A 21,099-nucleotide genomic window follows, 5' to 3' on the forward strand; every position below is an offset into this window, starting at 1 on the left:
GCTACATTTCTGCGTCAGGGAAAGAGCCTTCCTCGTGCATAATAACAAGGCCTACCCACCCAAGCCCTCGCCGAGCTGCAGTAGCAAGCAAGAGGGACAGAGACTCTCTTGCTTGTTGGCAGGCACACGCCCAGCCCCATTCCCTGATGGTGATCAGCATCTCCCCCGCAGGCACGCATGCCCAGACCTTCTCCCTCCACAGTGATTTGCGTCTCTGAGGTTGCTCCAGACATGCTGGAACAGACGCTCTGCCTGCGCTGCCAGGGAAGAGGCATGTGTTCCCCTGCAAATTTCTTTTGCATTTTTCTGCACGGGGGGCACAGAAATATGCAGGCCATATGAATTCTGTGCCCCCAGAGGAGTGCAGAATTTTGTCAGGAGTAAAAGTTACAAATTACAATGTTTTACAAATATATCCATGCATACATTCATAACTATAACCTGTATATATATCTCCTAATAACCATCAAGTGCAGGACATTACAAGCGTTTATAAAAGACCTTGTTTGGCATATTTATACACAATAACATTGTCTACAACCAGTTGATTCAATTGCTTATTTTGGGGAGTTCAGACCCATTATTCTCCCATTGGAGTGTCTGGTTGTCAGACTCACCTCCCAGATCTACTCTCTTCATGGCACCACAGTTGATGCTATGCTAAATAAACAACAAGAGGCATTCAATGAATATAAATTCCCACTTGAAATAATGAGTGAGAGAACAGCAGCTTCACAGCACAGTGACACTTGGCAGGAGCCCATTACCTGCAGCCACTATGATGAAGTGGAATATAAAGAAACTTACTTCAAAAAAGCTTCTTCTGTTTGCCTTCACCTAACCCTGAAAGTAATAAGATGATAAACCTTTAACTTGCTCTAAATCTGATTATACACAGGAGAAATAACGGAAGTTGGTCTAATAAAAGATTACTTCACCCACCTTGTCTTTGTAAGAATAAAACATATTACCCAGAGAGTCGAGAGAGTAAGTAGCTAGAGAGATTTTCATAAGAGATCCTATCACTTCTGCCCAGACCTCTTCCACTGCAAATGGCCCCCTAAATACTGGCCTGTGTGCTGTGATCCTGTAAACTCTCACAAGCTTGGGCTTCAGTATAGCTCGAATGGGGGACCTCAAAGATGCAGCAGGAATTATTCAAGCTTTATCTGCACTGGAGAAAGTTACACTGATTGTTTTCCTTCAGTTGATTGAAATTTACCTTGCATTCATGCACAAAAGTGCGTCAGTTGATTGTTGGGAAGGCAGTAATTAGCTTGATTCACCCCTGATATCTATAGGGCTACACCCTCAGGCCAGATCAGTTTTGTGCCAGCAGGAAGCAACATACCAGTACAATCACTGCACTGTCAGCTATGACAGCTGTTCTCCTTGAGAGCTCTCAGAGCTGCCAATCCTTCAGACTGCAAACGTCCTTTGTCCTCCAACCCTAATATTCTCCTCTCTGTCCCCTACAGTATAGCTTCTCATGGTAGGAGGCATTGCTAAAAGGGCATGGTGTGTGTTAGCGGGGGTAGGGGAAGGGAGCGTTAGAGAGCTGTTATTCTTGGTGATCAGAGATGACAGTCCGCACTTGAATCAGTGGAAGCAATGGCCTGTTGTGGGGGACAAAAACTGGTGGTTCTCCTCCAAACTACCCATAAAATAAGTTCCACCTGTGTCTATGAGATGCCTCCATGATCGAGTATACAAAAGTGAAAAATGTTATCGTGCAGCTCTCTGAGCTCCATATTCCCAAAATTGATTGTCTGTGCTCAGAGTCAGAATAACCCCACATGGCTTATTTTTCTGGTGTGCCATTTCCAGTTCATTTCACATCTCTCAGTTGACTTTATATGTAAATGAATACCCAGTTTGTTAGCTTAACAGTGCTTAATTTACCTCTCAGCAAAGAGACAGGTGAATAACCATCTCTTATCTGGCAGAAAACTTTGTTTGTCAACTCATTGTGCTTCTCACAATGATAGTAATGACCAGTGTGACCCCAGCTTTCATAACCTCACATGACATTCTTTGGCGAACCAGAATGTACATACCCAAATCACAACATTCCTGTAACTCCCTTGCCAGTTGTCATTTAAGGAATACCTGGTCTTACACAGAGAGCTTGAAAGTTTGTCTCTCTCACCAACAGAAATTGGTCCAGTAAAAGATATTACCTCACCCACCTTATCTCTCTACATAAGTCATAGTCAGCCAATGCTCTTTAGTGTGTCTTGGTCATTAAGTATAGTTCTTAGATTTTCTATAGCAATAATGAAGCTTAACAGTTAACTTGTTGTGGAGTAAATGCTTCACTGATTTCAAGACATGATGAAACAAGATACTTCGAAATCTTTTGGCACTGATGAATGTACTAGCTTAAAAAGGTGTGCACATCACAAATGTACCTGCCACATGTCTCATTTGTTCTTCGTTATGTGACATTTAGGAATATCAGATTAGCATCTCTTGTCTTTTCTGTTTTGTGCAGCCTTCAGTGGAAATGAAGAAAAGTCTGTTTTTGGCAAGCACGGTACATTGCAAACATTAGGAGCAGTTGGTTTTTCTTTGAGGACAACTTTATAGCTTTTAATGAGAGAGAGGATGTTCCAGTGGTTTGAGTTAATATCTGGATTAAACCTCATTATGAGTTGAGTTAAAACTTCAATGAGAGTGATGGATATTAAAGCACCCTCCCTTGTAAGGATATAGCCTCTACCTAGATAAAGGGTTTCTGTGAACACGCCCTGGAGTTTTTGATGGGACTACTTCTTCCCCTGCAGGGGCCACTCCTGGAGGGCAGGTCAGACCCACGTCCAGGAACTTCCCCTGACTGCTCTGAAGGCAGCACCACTGCCAGCAGCAGTGCAGAAATAAGGGTGGCATGGTATGGTATTGCCACTTTTACTTTTGCGCTGCTGCTGGCTGCAGCACTGCCTTCAGAGCTGGGTGGCCAGCCACCATCCACCATTCTCCAGCTGCCAAGCTCTGATGGCAGCATAGAAGTAAAGGTGGCAATGCAATCCCCGCCCTACAATAGCCTTGTGACCTCCCCCCCACAGCCCCTTTTTGGATTGGGACCCCCAGTTTGAGAAATGATGGCCTCCCCCTGTGAAATCTGAAAGGTATAGGGTAAAAGTACACAAGACCAGATTTCACCATCTGTGACGTGTTTTACATGACCATGAATTTGGTAGGGCCCTAGTAATAAGTAATGTTTTTTGAAAGTCTGCATTTCAAGATTTGAGCTAAAAGGCCAGGGACTTTCTCAAAAGGCCAAATGAGCCAATGAGACTGTAAGGGCTAGTCTACACAGGAAGAATGGCTGGAATTACCATTGTAGAATAACTATTCCAGAATAGCTCCTCATGTGGATACTCTTATTCTGGAATAGCTATTGTTCTTTAAATTTACACCCTACTTTATTCTGGGATAACTTCCCAGTGTAGATAAGCACTAAGATAAGAAGTTAAACTGTAATACTTTTATTGTAAATTATACATAAATAAATGGGTAAGTAGAACATTATTAATAGTAGTAGTTTGCTTTAAAAAATATACAAAGATGATTTGTGTGTGTATTGAACCATTACAAACATTTTACTAGATTTTAGGTATTTGCACTGTACAGGGGCTATATAGTCTTTAACAAATGGAAAATTCATAATTTATCATAAAATAGCATTCACCTAACCTCTGTAAACAGTGCTTATGCAATGACAACACATGTTGTTTGCACTGTGTGCCTCTCTTGGTATGGAGCCTGGAATTACGTGCCCTGTGTTTCCCACAAGAGATACATGCTCCATCATGGTAATTAGAGTCTGTGGGTGAAAAACTGACACACCTAAAGTCATTTGGAGTTTTTCCATTGACTTCATTGGGTCTGGAACTTCACCTTATAGTTTTCTTATGATGCTGCATCATTCCTAACTGCAAACATTAGTAGAATGCTGCAGCAAGATTTTCAAACCAAAGAGCCATTGTAATCTTTTATTCCACCTAACAAAAACACTGTTTAAAGTAGCAACCTGTTACTCAGAGAGTAGACAGACCATGCGGTATGTGGGCACTCCCCACCTTTGTTAATAGTAATGACTAAACACTAGAGTCATTTCAGAAGATAAAACCCATATGATCATTCCATCATCCATTGATGGTGTGTTTCCTTACCGGAAAAATTTTCAAAATGTGAGGCATGCTTCCTGGGAGCACAGAAGAATCCCTAGTAGATCTAGAGAGACTTCTCCAGAGTTCCTAGCTGTTAAATTTATGAAGAAAACATTCCAAACATGAAGTAAGTGTAAATATTAAAGAGGTATCTGCCTGAGTTTGCAAGAAGTCTGAATAACTCTGAGGTGTGAACTGCCCCATTCATTTCAGTGGGTGCCAACTCAGATGCCAGAGATACTTTCAATTTCATGGTTGTAAGTATTTCGCTGTTCATTAAAACATGTAAGAAAGAAGAGAAAGCATCATAAAGATTTACACTGGTGTGTCCTACAGTGGAGGTGACGTGAAGGACTAGAAAGAAGGGAGATGTTAAAGACCCACACGTCTTAATTTATACAGCAGAAAGCAGGGCTGCAAGGGTGCAACTGGGATCATTTTTCTGAAGAGGGCCTCGGTTTCCAAAAGTTTAGGAACCGTGTCTTCCCATATGGAAGATACATTCACTTCTTCAGAATTGTTATAACATGCTGCCACAGGGCCATTTCTTGCTCTATCTTAGCCAGTTAGAACAAAGTTTCACTGACTTTGTGCAGATTGAGTTTAAAATAAATATATGTATCCCACGTGTTCAACACATTCGCTGAGTATAAAAAGGCAACACCCTTGTAAGTGTTGTGGTTGGGTTTAAGTAGCATAGTCCCTAGTGAAGGAACAGAACTGTGGTACCCCATTCTACTAAGAAATGGTCAGTTTTCTTCTACAGCATGTCAGCTTTGAAATAAAATCTGTGTTCATGACCCATAATGTGCATGAGAAGGAGAATAGAAATACTGTAGAAATAGACCCAGATAGATGCATTGCTAAACATTCTCCCTTTGTCTGAATTTTGTAGTTACTGCAGGTGTCAAGCAGTCAAATTAGAAAATTATTTACACTCTTAATTTAATTGAGACAATTTACACCTAGTCTAGCCGCAATTATGATTTATATCTGACCTACTGGGTTGTAAAATATATTCAAAATATATTAATAACTAAATGAACATTAGTAGAAAAAATGCATGAAGGATTCTCAGGGTGGAAAAGAAGATGATAAAAGGAAATTCACAATTAAGACTGAGACATGTGCGCTCTCCTGTTTAATCTGCAGTACCTAAACTTGACAGGAAGTTAACATTCAGGAAGTCTTTAAGGTCTCGGGCATCCTGTTCTACTTCTGTACTTGTCGGTTGAACAGATGGCTGCTTTTGTATGACATACTGGTACATATTTGTTAGGACAGTATCCAAAGCCTCCAATCAGGATTGGGGCCCTTTTCTGTTGGTGCTGTCCAAACACAGAAAAGATGAGATCCCTGCCCTGAAGGTCTTACAATCTGAGGAATATTTAGATAAATTTCACCTCCGTTACCCTTCTTTCCTTGCTTTTAGTCACAACTTTATCATTCTTTTAGTGGATGTGAGTCGTTTACGTATGTCTCACCTGATGAAACAAAGGGAGGGGAGAGAGAAAGGTGTGTTAGATGTCTAAGGTTAAATGTCCTTTATTTTAGGATTCTTCTGAGGCACAGGATTATCTACTTCAAAGAATCCCTAATGTAATAAATTTCTCTCACTGAGCTAAGTAAAACTGAACACCCAGGATCAAATTCTGCTTTCAGTCTCACTGGTATACATCTTTAGTAGCTCCAATGACTTCAGTATTGTAACTTAGGGCTTGTCTACACTTACTGGGGGATCAACGCGTGGCGATTGATGCATCAACGGTTGATTTAGCGGGTCTAGTAAAGACCGCTAAATCGACTGCAGATCGCTCCCCCGTCAACTCCTGTACTCCACCTGAACAAGAAGTGAAAGGGGAGTTGACAGGAGAGTGTCTCCCATCGACATAGCACAGTATGGACCCTACGGTAAGTTGACTTCAGCTACATTATTCACATAGCTGAAGTTGCGTAACTTAGATCGATCTCCCCCCGTAGTGTAGACAAGGCCTTAGCATGCTGGTATAACCAAGTGTAAATAAGAATAGAATCTAGCCCACAGTCTGCCGTAATATAATGAAAGATGGTTTCTGTGCATCTGCAGTAGCCACATTTGAAAGATAATATCCTGTCCATTTCACAACAAATAGTTATTCAAAATACCTGCTGGCTCCAGATCAGAGTGAGTGGCAAATAGTTCCCTAATGTGTCTCTATTTTAGTTAGTTCTAGCTTCACTCTGCAGAGGTTAGTATACTAGAAATCTACTTAGCTTTCTGAATGAGCTTGACTATATGGACTATGGAGCACCATAATTTCAGTCAACAATTATGAACTTGGCATGCTAAATGAGATTTAATTACAAGGATTATAGAACTATCAGTTGCTATCATGTTAGGAAAATAACTAACAGTACTGAGAATGACAGATGAAAATTCACATATATATGTGATGAGTCATTGATGCTATCAGATGTTAGTGAAATAAAAGACAGTGTAGTAAGTCTGTTGTAATGTATTTCTGTGGTTATTAATTCATGTATGGCCATTATAGACCAGGTTATTGTTGACCTAATTGACCTGTTATCTCTAAAGGTAATAGTATTGATGTAATATACTTAGATTGTGTAAGACTTTTGACTTGGTACAGCATGACATATCAATTAAAAAACTATATATGATATAAACTTGGACACATTAAATGGATTAAAAACTGGCTAACTGATAGGTCTCAAAATATAACAGGGAATCATCATAGAGTCAGTGTGTTTCAAGTGGGGTCCTGCAGGGATCTGTTCTTGACCTTGCGTTATTTAATATTTTTAACAATGACCTAGAAGAAAATATAAAATCACGATAAAGTTTGCAGATGATGCAAAAATTGAGGGAGTGGCAAATAATGAAGAAGACAGGTGATTGATACAGAGTGATCTTGATCACTTGGTAAACTGGGTTCAAGCAAACAATATGTGCTTTAATATGGGCAAATGTAAATCTATACATCTAGGAACAAAGAATGTAGGCCATACTTATGGGATGGGCAACCCTGTCTTAGGGGGCTGTGACTCTGAAAAAGATTTGGGGGTCCTGGTGGATAATCAGCTGAACGTGAGCTCCCAGTAAAACGCTGTGGCCCAAAGGGCTAATGCAATCCTTGGATGCACAAATGTGTGTGGGGGAAGTCCTTGAGTAGGAGAACAGAGATTATTTTTCCTCGGTATTTGGCATTGGTGCAACCACTGCTGGAATACTAGGTCCAATTTTGGTGTCCACAGTTAAAGAAGGATGTTGATAAATTGGAGGGGATTCAGAGAAGAGCCATGAGAATGATTAAAGGATTAGAAAGCAGGCAGTGATAGACTCAAGTAGGTCAATCTTGAGTGGATAAAGTAGGTTAGCTTAACAAAGGGAAGGTTAAGGAGTGACTTGATCACAATCGGTAAGTACCTCCATGGGGAACAAATATTTGATAATGGGCATTTCAGTCCAGCAGAGAAAGATATAACAAGATCCAGTGACTGGAAGTTGAAGTGCTAGACAAATTCAGATTGGAAATAAGGCATAACATTTTAACAGTGAGGGTAATTAAACATTGGAGTAATTTATCATGCGTTGTGGTGGATTCTCCATCACTGACCATTTTAAAAATCAAGACTGGATTTTTTTTTAAGGTAGGCTGTAGTTCAAAGGGAATTGTTTTGGGGAAGTTCTATGGCCTACATTATATAGGAAATCAGACTAGGTGATCACAGTGGTCCCTTCTGACCTTGGAATCTATGAAGCTATGCCTAAATATTATCTTGTTTCTCTTCATATCTGTAATGAAGCAAGTTGGAATCAGCATTTAATCCATCACTAGCATGCAGAGGCCTGGTCTCCATTTTCTGCCTACTTCTTACTTACACAAAGCCCCCCACCCCCACCCCACCCCCCATTGACTTCAGTGGGAGGTTTGTTTGCATAGAGAATGTAGGATAGGACTTTGTTTGTCATTAAAGTCGACTGGCTAATAGTACATGAAAGAGAGAGCCTCACTGTCTCTAAGTCTTTTTAATGTAATGGTTCCGAAACAGGGAAATAAAAAGTAAAATAAATATGTTGGCTAATTCTCAGAATAGGGAATTTCCAGTTCCTGTCTCAGAGTGAGTACAGAAGGTGGGCTGTATGCAAACCCACCCACTCCCTATGGCGATTTCCAAGAGCATAAATGATTATGCAGGGCCTCAGCACCAGGGGCAGTGTAAGAAAACAATTGCAACCTTCCCTCTGTCAGGCAGCACTATCTGGCAGAGCAGTATAGCAGAGGCAGTTGGATGATGCCTCTGCCTACAGGACTCTTATAAAGCACCAAACATAAACCAGAGCTCTCTCAAATGGTGTAAACTGCATGGAAGGATGTTGGTACGGCTGGCTGTCACTCCACAGGGGAAATTCTTCCCTGGGATGCACAGGCCTCCTAGTGCAAGTTCTTATAGTTTACATACGTCTTCCACCCAATGAGTCCAAGTCATTAGAAGAGTGGCACATAGCCATAAGTATGGGTTACAATATTGTCAGGTGCTACTGCATATGAAAGGCTGACCCACAGAATGCAAGTTAGAGCCAAATCTTTTGCCAACGTGGATTTACTCTGCAGAGCCTATCGACATGGATCTCCTGCAAATCACTTGTTGGTTTGTAAAGTACAGTCAGTGGCTAAGCAGAAGAAAGGAAATCTTTTTTCCTATTTCTCTTTTTATCTTTCTTTCTCTTTTGATTTGTCTTTGTCTTTGTACTCTGAAGGAAGAAGCACTTGATTATATTAGCTGGATAGAATGATATGGTTGTAAATATCTGCCTACTTTCATAGGAGACATTACTTGTTTATATGGATCAGTTTAAAAAAATGCTATTTAGAAAAACCAGTGAGGGGTTTTGTTTTCGAGAACACTTGAAAACTGTAATTCTGTGCACTAGCTCTTTCATTTAGGTTGCATGGAAGAAAACATTTGTTTAGGTTACTGAATTGCTGTGCCAGTGCTAACAGAATTAGAAGTAGTGCTAGACTCATTGGGGTCAGATAAGAACTATTTTCTCCAATAACAGTATCTAACACTGATGAAACCAGCACAAATTAAGTTCAAAAAAATGTATTTACAGTTAATCTGCTGTTGACTTCAGTGATTTCTCTAGGTTTTAAAAAATTTGGTACCACTCAGACAGTAAACTTTGACAAAACAGCCAAAACAAAACAATATTTATATACTCTGTTCACTTCTGCTCTTAAAGCTCTGGCATTTTCCAGACAGTTGGTCAACTCAGTGCTTAGGATGATATGTGTGCATGTGCATATACACATCATGTATACATGAATTCTGTCTGTCTGGGTATTGATTGATTATGGGTCGTACTGGCTGGGGAGAGGTGCCACGGGATATACAAGGGTGACCCTATGACAAGGTGCCTCGGGATATACACGGCAACACATTTCCCAGCTATTCCCAGCTCATGGGGCTCCTGTGGAGCCCAGGCTGCAAATTTAAATCTGCTCAATCTTTCTGAAACCCTTGCTAGGAAGGTGTTTAAAATAACACCTGCCCTCATACCTCTGGTGCATCAGCCCCCACCCCTACCCCCACCCCGCCACTGTTTCAGAAGAGACAAAATGACATTTTCTCACATCAGTGGGAGAGACGTTCAGTTGGAGACTGGAAGGGGGTAAATCTCCAGACCAACTGTGGCTGGAAATAGGCAGGATTTGGGTGTCCGTCATGATGCAGGGGTGTGCGTGAGGAAGGACTTCATGCTGATGGAAGTCTAGAGGCGGGGGCCTATCAGCACTTTGGCTTCAGTGGAGCAGCACCCATTTTGATCAGCTGAGAATCTGGCCTCTGTTTTTCCAATTCAAGCCCTGCAAAGAACTTGATGTTCTCTTACTCCTCCGGTGAATTGTGTTCCTATTTTGCAGCTTCTACTTTCCTAGGTGCCACCTCACAGTGTGTGGAACTGCTGGTGGGAAAAGAAAATCACATAAACAGATGAGGTTTGATGTGCTCTGTAAACAGAATAGAGGAGCTATCTATTTAAAAAAAAAAACTAAGTGGGAGGCGGGGGTGGTAATTGTGCAGAAAACAGGGACATTTTTACTGTTGTGATAATCCTGCTTTATTAAGCCATTAACCGCTGTTGATTCATGAAATGCATGAACCTTGGTTTTAAATTAGGCAGTTGCCGGTGTTGTGGAGAAAAAAGCCTCAGGTTGCCAGGTTAAATTTCTCTTCAGCCCATTGATATTGCAGATCACCATAGTTTGCAGCAAGACAGTAAAGCATCAGGCTTCTGTTTATGCCATTGTACTTTGTTCTAGAGTGTTCTCTTATTTAGTGCTGTGCATTGGATTTTTCTTACAAATTAACTTGTTGGGATGTTAAAATGTGTTTCCAAAATCTAAGCAAAACCCAAAGAGGAACCAGCTGATTAAACTGAGTTGAGGACTTGTGAATGAAGACAGAATGAGGCACATTCATAATCCTCTGTTTGACTGGAAGGGCTCTAAGTGGGGGTAATAAAATAGCTGTGACATACATACCATTTCCCAGAAAGATCTTTATTGAGGAGAAAAGAGTATTGATGAGAAAATCAGAGACATAACCTCTCCCAACCAATTTTTCTAGGACACCCTGTTCTCTCTTTTCATCTGTGTAAATAAATAAATGATTTCTGTGTTTGACAGAATGTCAGGGAGAATCATTCAAGCTGCTAAGGTAAGAAGGTGGGGGAAATTTCTGGGGAATGTCTCCTTCATTAGACAAAGTCACTTTTGTTTTCAGGTTTTGGTATTTATTGAGTTGGAGGGCATATTACCTCAAGTTAAAATGTCATCTTAATACTAATGGTCCACTTGCATGGTGTGATCTTCCCACAGTAAACACAGTGCTGTTTACTGAGCTGTTGAACAAAATGCCAGCAAAGTTGACCCCCTGCCCCACATCAGAGAGCAAAGCCTGACTTTAATCTTCATAGCTTGCAGCCTTCAAAGGTCTCAGGCTGAGGGGGGAATAAGCCTCCTGGAACCAGAGATTTCTCAAACCTCACAGCTCAGTGGTTTGAGCATTGGCCTGCTAAACCCTGGGTTGTGAGTTTAATCCTTGAGGAGGCCACTTAAGGATCTGGGGCAAAAATCAGTACTTGATCCTGCTAGTGAAGGCGGGGGGCTGGATTCGATGACCTTTTGAGGTCCCTTCCAGTTCTAGGAGATAGGTATATCTCCTATTATTATTATAATTTTGGGGTTCACATAGATGCTCCATCCAACTGAATGTTTGAGCCATTTTTTCCTCTATAATTTTAAACCTGTGTCTATTTTTCAAGGATGGGTTACAGCATTTACATTCTTTCAACCAATTTATAACCCACGTGGGGCAATGTTCATAACTAAGCCAATCTGAGTTAATGTCCAAGGATTTCAGCAAAACATGGTTCGCTAACATCCAAAAGAACTTACCCTTCCCTTGCATTCCCTTCAACTGCTAACTTTGTTGATCTAACAAGCAATCCAGTTTGTCCAATAAGATAATGAGCCCACCTTGACTGAGACTTCTCTCTACCTTTATCCCTGCCTCAGCAAGCAGGTTTGGTGGGATTTTGGGGAACCAGTGAAAACAAACTTGTAGTTCTCCTGCGCAAGTGCATGTAGGGGAAACTGGTTAAAATCAGTCTCTGGATTGTGCATTCAGTGCTCGTATGAGTTTCCTATCTCTCATGACGAAGTCATTAGATAGCATAAATTTTTTAGATATCTCTTTTCTTTATTAAATATGTTTTCAGAAGCCAATTTGCATTTTAATCGCTTTTGTTTAAATGAGAAATGTTCATACAAAAGGAAAAGCTGGGGTATTTGTCGGCACCTGCTGCTGATGATGATCAGTTTATGTTGCTGTTCATAATGTACCCTGGAGTCATCCACGAAAGGAGATTCACTGCTCAGAGCTGCTCTCTGTCCAAGGACAGGCAGATAAATGGATAGAGGTTAGAAGAAGGGGAAGAACAGAAAAGACTTTTTAATATCCAAATCACACCCATTTTCGCTAGGGAGTCGTTAAGAGGGTCTTAAATGCAGACAAGATGGGGGGCCTGGCTGATGGGCTCGGGACTATTGTCTCATGCATAGGGGGCTGTGTGGAAGAAGGCATGGAAGGGATTGTGCAAGAAGCAGAGAAATGAGCATCCAACAAGGGTTGGAATGACAGGAGTAAAGGGGACCGAGCAATGTGAAGTTCATCAAGGAGGACAAGCTGGGAAGGGCAGAGTTATATAGAGCTCAAGAAGCTTAATATTATTTAAAACTTGCTATAGATTTTAAAAGCGTTCACTAGCAACAGTCAGAATGAAAACCAGTTAATCTTATCTTTAATAATCATTAACTGGCTATACAGCACAGGAACATACAATCAGTGGTGTCTGACAGAACAGTGTGTGCTTTGTAGATGCATAGAATAGCTTACAATGCATGATGTAGTATGACTCCAAACATGTGCAATCCTTACCTAGGGAATACTCCCATAGGCGTTCCCCTAGGAATTCTGCTTGAGTAGGGACTGCAGAACATGTCTCACAGATATTAAAAGCTTCGGTGCCAAATGGAAAATACACTGCTTTTAAATGTAATGAAGATCACTTTTCAAGGAATACAAAGTGCCTACTGCAGGCTTTAATAGAATTCTACATGATTATAAAAAAGTCAGCTGTGTTTTGAAGTTTAAATGTTTGTAATCAAGATGAAATGTTTTCATTTCTTAAATCACAATATGCATCTTCCGACATAATTAAGATCCAGTATTGTTATTGCAGACTCTAACTTTAATTGAATCTGATTGACTCAATAAAGCAGCCTGTTTTCCTCCAAGTCATCTTAGAAGGGATGGCAACATTTTAAAGGTTTAGATCAGCTACCATTACAGTGTTGTGTACTGCAGTGAGGATACAGGTTCTTCCTGGAATGCATTTTGCTTTCACTGACAGATGTTTCTTGAGATAAAGAAAAGGAGATGAGAGAGAGAATAATTGGAATAATTATGCCTATTTCCAAATGTCAGAGAGGGCTGAATAAGAATCAGTCTAGGAAATTAAGAACAGAAATTTATGGAGCAAATCCGGAAACTCCAACTCAGAACTTAACTAGCGACATTCCCATAGTCCTCTGTGGAAAGTTGCAGGTTGTTAATCGCCGTAAATTTTCCTGAGTTTTTGCCTAAATTTTTAAACAATCAATTTGTTCAAACCTTGAGGATAATGAGGTGATAATTAATAGTCAACATGGATTTGTGAAGAACAAATCATGCCAAACCAATCTAATTTCCTTCCTAAACAGGATAACTGGCATAGTTTATAAGGACCTGACTTGATACATCAAGACTTTAATAAGGCTTTTGGCAGAGTTCTACATGCCATTTTCATAAGTAAATATGGTATAGACGAAATTACTAGAAGGTGGGTGCATAACTGGTTGAAAGACCATTCTTCATTTGGATGCAGACAAAATTAAGCATATTCACTGTGCCCATTGCTCTGTGCATTCACCATCAGTGTTAGGTGACCTAAGTCACAGGTATTCTTTCTGCTCCCTGGATGGCCGACTGAAACACTTTTAAACTGCAGGAGGACCTGACACGCGCTATGAAAACTAGGGCAAATACACCTTTGCATGGGTATTTGCAACATCTTCTCTTTTCACAAACAAAAATTGTGCATGCAAATGCTGAGGGCCTCTGCCCTCCTGGGGAGGGAGGGATTAGAGTGTAGCATGGATAAGCTAGTCCTTAGTGAAGCAGAGTAGTTCCCCAGTCAAACAGAGTTGTCCCGCTGACTTACATTTAAGCACAAACATAAGTGCTTTACTGGATCACTTCTTAATGCCACTACAAAACCTTCACTTTTGGATTCCTTGCCTTTGTGTAATTCACAATCTGATCTTTCAAATAATCTAGCTTGCCTTGGGGGTGATGCAAGGCCATGCTGTGGCATGGGCATCTCCGGAAGGTACTGTGCTCCAGCAAGCACAACACCTACCTGCAACTCCCCATCCTATGTCATCCCTTTAGTTGGTTCAATCTGCTTCCCTTGGTACACCCAACTACTTCTCCTCATCACGGCAATGGCAGCAGCTGGCTGGGTCTCTGCCTCCATCTTGCCATCCACATGCCCTGGATTGCTGGGAGGGAAGAATCCTCTCACTTCCCTGAGTGCTGAAACTACTTTTGAGCTAGTGTTTAGGTTGGCATGTGCAGGATGAGGGGAATGCTGCTTATGTGTGTGTGCGCGCGCGCACACACACACACACTCTCTCTCTCGATTTGCAGCCTGTTACGCTATATCCATTTTGAGCATTTAATATAAAACTACTTCCAAAAAGACTTACCCTGTGATAACAGGCTCTTTCCTGGCCATTTGAAACTTTCCATTGATGCTTACATTACTATCAGAAGTGTGGGATAGCAAAGACAATTCAACCTGAAAACATCAGTGTCTAAAGTTGAATAGAACTACACTTCCTCTTCAGAAGTTACGTATTAAATCAGAAAGTGGCTGAAAGAGAAGTATTTAATCTGATCTCTCCTAAACTCTTCATAACTTTCGAGGATGGATCTAGAATTTACAATCAAAGTGAGGGGTCATTAAATCTTTATGGGAGTATTAAACCTAATTAGTCCTCAAAGTACAATTCAGCAATTTTGAGCTCCCTAAACATTTATTTTTATTACAGATGATTCTTGACCTCTGTTTGTGCTTTGTACTTCTATGAATTTGTACCATAATTTAACGTGAATTGGTTTCTGTCCCCTGAGAGCTAATGGCACAAGCCCTTTTGTTGTGAAATCCCTGAATTGATTATTCTCTAAAGATTTTTAAAAAGCCTAAAGGGACAGGATTTATTATTCAGAATAGAACTCTAGATTTGGGGGAGGGGAAGTCAAAAAGAATCATTTTGTCTTTTTCCCAGTTGTTCCAAATCGTCTAAAATAGTTAGGATATTTGAATGCATGTATTCAACCATCAGAAGACCACATGATTCACAGTGGTGAATTTTATAGTCTCATAAATTCAGGATCCATGCAAAAAGTAACCAGCTGTGTTCTCCAACTGAGAATTAAGGATCATTTGCTCCAAGAGGCTGAGTGAGTCCTGTGATGTGCTCTGTACCTTCAGTTCCCATTCTGATCAATCCTTTATAGGGACAACCCCTTATAGAGTGCATAAAGAACTAGAAATCACTGTCTGATGTATGACTATTCTTGACATGTTCTCTAGTGGAGACAGCAATGTAAACTGGAATTCAGGTTCTCTCTGCTTAGCAACTTGTACTTTATGTAGGGTACTGTATTATACAGGTGAGTTTTCTTTCTTTGTGTTTGGCCCAGCCAGAACCAGTGTTTTGGAAGTCAGTGCCTAAGCACTGTCTCCTTTTAGAGTTCTTGTCTTCCCCCAAGCTGCTCTCTACATCTGAAACAATCTTCCTGATCTCATTTACTAGACAGCCTCTCTCGTTCCCACAAATCACTCTTTAAAACCTACCTCTTCAAGCTCCCCCCCCCCCGATATTGATCATCTTGCGACATGCTCTCTTTTGAGCTGTTGCCTTGTATGTTTGTCTTGTTTTATTTCAATTTGTAAACTCTTCAAGACAGAAATGTGTCCGGTCTATGATCAGTTCTGCAAATCCTGGCATGTTGATTTAAATGGAGTTACTCTGAGTTTAAACTGATGTAAATGAGAGCAGGACCTAGCCTTGGGGGTGGCGGCGAGGGGCTACTTGTATGAGTAAGGACTAGTCAAATGAGCTAGAGTTTGCAGGCTTGGGCCCTGTGTTTGTGAAGTGCTGTAAATTACCAGCACTACATCAGTGTACAGCGTTACAAACACCTCGGGAATGGAGGTTGTTCGTAACCCTGAAATTTTCATAACTCTGAACAAAACGTTATGGTTGTTCTTTCAAAAGTTTATAACTAAACACTGACTTAATACAGCTTTGAAACTTTACTATGCAGAAGAAAAATGCTGCTTTCCTTTTATTTTTTTTAGTAGTTTACGTTTAACACAGTACTATACTGTATTTGCTTTTTTTTGTTGTTGTCAGGGGTTTGGGGTTTTTTTTTTTTGTCTCTGCTGATGCCTGATTGTGTACCTCTGGTTCCAAACGTTGTCAGTTAGTAACTCTGGGGTTCTTAACTCTGAGGTTCTACTATATTGTAATGAAGGTGTATGGTAAAGTAAACTTAATCCATTTTGATTAGATCGCTAGTAGGTAACATATAGATAGATGTTTTCCAGATATAATTATTTTGCAATATAGAGAATTATTTGCAGAATATACGTTAAACTGGTTTTCCTAATATCTAATAATAGATTTATTATATATGCTTGTTTATGTATTAATTTTTGTAATTATGTTTGGTAATTTCCATGATATGAGCTACAATTCAGAGTATGGATGGTTGGGTATATATGCATATAACATTCAGAAAAGCTATTGCCACCCCAAGTGCAACTAATTTCATTCTCTGTTTGCTGGTTTCTAGGTTTATTCCAATTTACAGGGGACCAAGTCACACCTACAAGGTACAAAGGCTGACAGAATCTACTTGCTACACATTTAGAATACAGGCAGTAAATGATGCTGGGGAAGGGCCGTTCTCAGAAATATGTACCTTCTGCACAACCAAATCTGTCCCACCTGCCATCAAAGGTATGGATTAACAATGGGATCTGATGCATGCTCTGTAGGGGACGGGGGGGAAGGGGAAGGCATGGTTGTTGACTAGTTAAATAACTTTCTAATAACTTATGATAGGAAACTCAATTCTCACCGAAGAAAATCCAATATAAACTTTACTAGATTAATTACTCTACAGAGATGGTCAAAAATACTGTTACTAACAAAAGTTACAGGGTGTGGGACCATTACCGTGAAATATTTTAATGAGGGGCGTAACTGATAGGATGTATATGTAGGTGTGCGTATGGGGCTTGAAAACTAATGACATTACATGTTGTTGTTCAACTGTGAAAATGCATTTAACACTCCAGAGTTTAGTTTTCCTTTAATATATAAAACTCCCATTGACATTTTATTGTGCACATGAAGGGAGATTATCCCCATCTGTATAGCCTCATTTAAGTTTGTTTTCCATAGGAAATAAGCAGAGTGTATTCAAACTACATTCGAAAATTAAAGCCCTTTACACTTTACAGCACCTTTCAAGGAAGTTGCATTACCAAGAAGATACAGGAGCCACATATAATTTTACATTAGATGAACTGAGTTGAATTCAGACCACAGACTGACCATTTTAGTGTGTTTTACCCTGTTTCCGATAATTCCTACAGGCTGTCTTGATGGCTTATTCAAGACATTTCTTTTTCTCTGTTGCCCATTTCCTCCTCTTTGCTGATTCGACTTTGACCATCCAGTGTATGCATTCTACAGTACACCTTTTTTCCTCTCCTATAATTTGATAGTATCATCTGTATTGCAGTGTTGGTCTTTCATTCTCATTAGTTGTTTTCCAGCAATCTCTGTGATCGAAACTCAAAATAAAGTTCACTCTTCCTCCATGGTAGACAGCAGATCATCCAATACAGAATATTTATTGGAAATTTCTACCATGTAACTATTAGCAATTGCTTCATAATAACGCTTATCAACACTGAAGTGTTTCAGTGCGGTAGATACCTGTCTCTGGAACTCTATTAAATGGAACATCGTTGTTGCTATTAGGAGTCAATCAAATTCCAGAGCAAGATCAGCACTCCTAAATACATGTACATCCTACATGAACTTAGTCAAGTGTTTCCAAACTAGAATGGGAATACAAGGTTGCATTGTTGCCCAATGGATTCCAAAATGTATACTTATGGCAATTCTTGTGCTGAAACCAAGTATCCATTAAATATAGTCCATGTGTAGAAGCAAATTCTAGTAGACCCACACCATTATCTGATCTGTATTCTGGTTGGTCGTGTGGTTCCAGTGCCAGTTCAGATCCAGTTCCATCATAGCCAATTCTCACATTCATATCTACTCAGATGACAATATGAAGGTGGGGTGATATTCTAGATACAGTGTCATCTAACATGGCATAAAAAGCATCTTTTTCAGCATCATACCTTGCATCATGTGGAGCATGTGCATTAATAACTACTAGATGTCCTACCTTCAAACTGAAAATGGCCATTATCAGGCATGGAGAATAAAGCTGCGACACCAGTAGTGCAGATTACATCCTCAGGGACAAAACTAGAGCACCGCAAGTGTGCTCATCAGATGTATCACAGGCATTCAACAATCAAAAGGTCTGATCTCTGTGAGTCATAGCTGTGCTCTTGGTGTTCAAACCCCGCCATGTCTGTTGTGTATTTGGTTGTCATGGGTTTTGTTACTATGGCAACTGAGTTAGACTATTAAGGGATAGCTCAGCCGGTTTCAACCGGCTGAGTGAGCTCTCTGTATCTGTAAATAAAATGGAGGTTTTGGTTAGCTGTCTGCTCTCTGGCCTCAAGTGATTGCTTCCTACACCGGCTGCCCCAAGGATATAACAATGTCTACTGCACGCCACATATGTCAGCATTCAATTTCCAATTCTTCAGCCAGAAAAGTCACTTTTCTGATGGGGCTCTGAATGATTGAACATTCTACAGTCCCATCCTTAGATACTGACATTGCTGCAGAAGTGGCTATGCCATCTTTATATCGGGATCTTTCTCCATCTCTGGTTTATGGAAGAGCCGTCATCATATGGTCCGATGACTCTGCCTCTAGTAGAAGATTTAGATGAATCCTGGAGCTTGGTTCTGTTGTGAGTGGCAGATGAAACTGCTGAAACAGAAAAAAACATATATGAAACTAACAACACTTTTCTTTGATGTCCTTTTCTTCCACGTGTTGAAGCTAGAGACTGTATTTGAGAGCTTGAAGGTCCTAATTGAATGTCCATTCTCATGGCTTCCACTATTTAAGGACAAAAATGAAAAATACTGCCAGGATATTGATGCACAGCTTAAGCATTGGCATGAGTATTTTTGTGAATTAATAGATTTCCACCATGATGCAGCTCCCACTACAACTTAATCCCAAAATGAACCCATCAGAAAACAGGCTGGTGACATTAGAGAAAGTGATGCTTGCCATCAAATAGTTACAAAATGATGAAGCACTTGGTCTAAAAAAAATTGTCAGGGACAGTACTTAGTCCTGCTAGTAAAGGCAGGGGACTGGACTCAATGACCTTTCAAGGTCCCTTCCAGTTCTATGACATAGGTGTGTCTTTATTTCATCAGAACTGCTAAATAGTGGAGACTGGGATTTAGTTCACTGGCTACACAGAGCTGTCTTAAAAGTTTGGGAAACTGTTCATATTCCAGAAGATTGGAAAAGAGGCTGTATCATCCCATTTTTTAAAAAAGAAAAGAGCAATTAGCTTGCACAAATAATAGTGGAATAATGCTGCGGTCACTCCCAGGGGAGGTGTTTACGATCATACTTCTGAACCAACTGAAATATTGTTTCAACCCAAAAATGAGAGACAACCAGTGTGGTTTCCACACAGGTAGATCTACAATGTATATATGCTCTGGGAAGTGTTATTGAAGAATGACTAGCGCGACAGAAGAAAGTTAACATCGTGTTCATAGACTTTGCAGCTGCTTTAGTCAGCACGATGGGTACTGCTATGCCAGTATGGAGTTCCTAGCGGAGGAACTGTAACCACTGTACATTTAGCTGTGTGAGGGACTGTGGTTGTATTACAGGCTATTTTAGTAGAATCAGGGTTACACCAGGAATGTGTTTTCTTACCTACATTATTTAATGTTCTAATAGACCTTTGACAAAGCTGACTGAGGCAAAAGTTAAGAGGTGTGAAATTTGAAGATTCATCTTCCTAGGATCTTGAGTATGCAGGTGATGTTTTCTTACTTGGAGAGATTACTGACCAACTACAGTTAATGCTGGAAAAGCTGTGAAAAACTTCAGAATTGCATCCGACGAAGTGGGTATTCACCCACGAAAGCTCATGCTCCAAAACATCTGTTAGTCTATAAGGTGCCACAAGACTCTTTGCTGCTTTTACAGATCCAGACTAACACAGCTACCCCTCTGATACTTCAGAATTAATGGGACTTAAGATCAGTGGTGATAAAACCAAAGCTATGCATGCCTCCTGTAAAACTAATGTTATGCCAAATGCTGCATGTAGATGGCAATGACATTGAATGAGTGAATAGTTTTATCTATCTGGATAGTTGGTTGACAGCAGGAGATTTCTGTAACCAAAGAAGTCACATATCGGATCTGTCTTGTGTCAGTGGCATTTCAGCATCTTAAAAGGCCTCTGTTTGGATGGCAGGATGTCTGTGACAACTATGATATGAATGTGCAGCACAGTAGTGATTACAACCCTGTTATATGGAGCAGAAACTTGTCCATTAAAAACAGCTGAGGTGAGGAAACTAATCAGTTTCCCGTGTCTCAAGTTATGGTGTTTTTTTTACTATCCATTGGTTTGATTTTTTCACAAATGAGGATACACATTCCTGGCAAGTTGCAATCTTGCATTATATAGAACAGGTTGACTGCAGTGGTTGGGACATATCCAACATGCAGAATGAGATATTTTTCAGAAATTTTATAGGGGTGAGGTCAACGGAAAGAGACAGAAAGGCCAGCTACGAATGAGGTTGGAAGATGCAATTGTGAGGGATTTAAGAATCCTAAGTCCTCCCATATTGATACTTGTCAAAGGAAGACGACTTGCAAGGGACTGTTCAAGAGGGAAGTCCATTCTGCATGCCACCATGGCTACATCTTAACCATGTGAATATGCTGCTTTGCTCTTTACCATGTGTAGTCAATCTGCTCCAATATATTTGAAGTAAATTTCTTTAGTGGTGATGTGGCACCATCATAAGGGAATT

General features: G+C 40.3%; 1 protein-coding gene across 8 annotated transcripts in view; it reads left to right on the plus strand.

Moving 5' to 3' along the window:
* The window catches only part of FNDC3B (fibronectin type III domain containing 3B), a 364,378-nt gene that overhangs the window by 318,633 nt on the left and 24,646 nt on the right, over nt 1-21,099 (plus strand). For all 8 annotated transcript variants that reach the window (XM_045030459.1, XM_045030460.1, XM_045030461.1 and 5 more), the window contains one exon: nt 16,707-16,873. In XM_045030459.1, the coding sequence (XP_044886394.1) occupies nt 16,707-16,873 (167 nt within the window). The remainder of the gene's footprint in view (nt 1-16,706; nt 16,874-21,099) is intronic.

This window comes from Mauremys mutica, chromosome 9, assembly GCF_020497125.1.
Source record: "Mauremys mutica isolate MM-2020 ecotype Southern chromosome 9, ASM2049712v1, whole genome shotgun sequence".
In the NCBI taxonomy this organism is placed as follows: Eukaryota; Metazoa; Chordata; order Testudines; family Geoemydidae; genus Mauremys; species Mauremys mutica.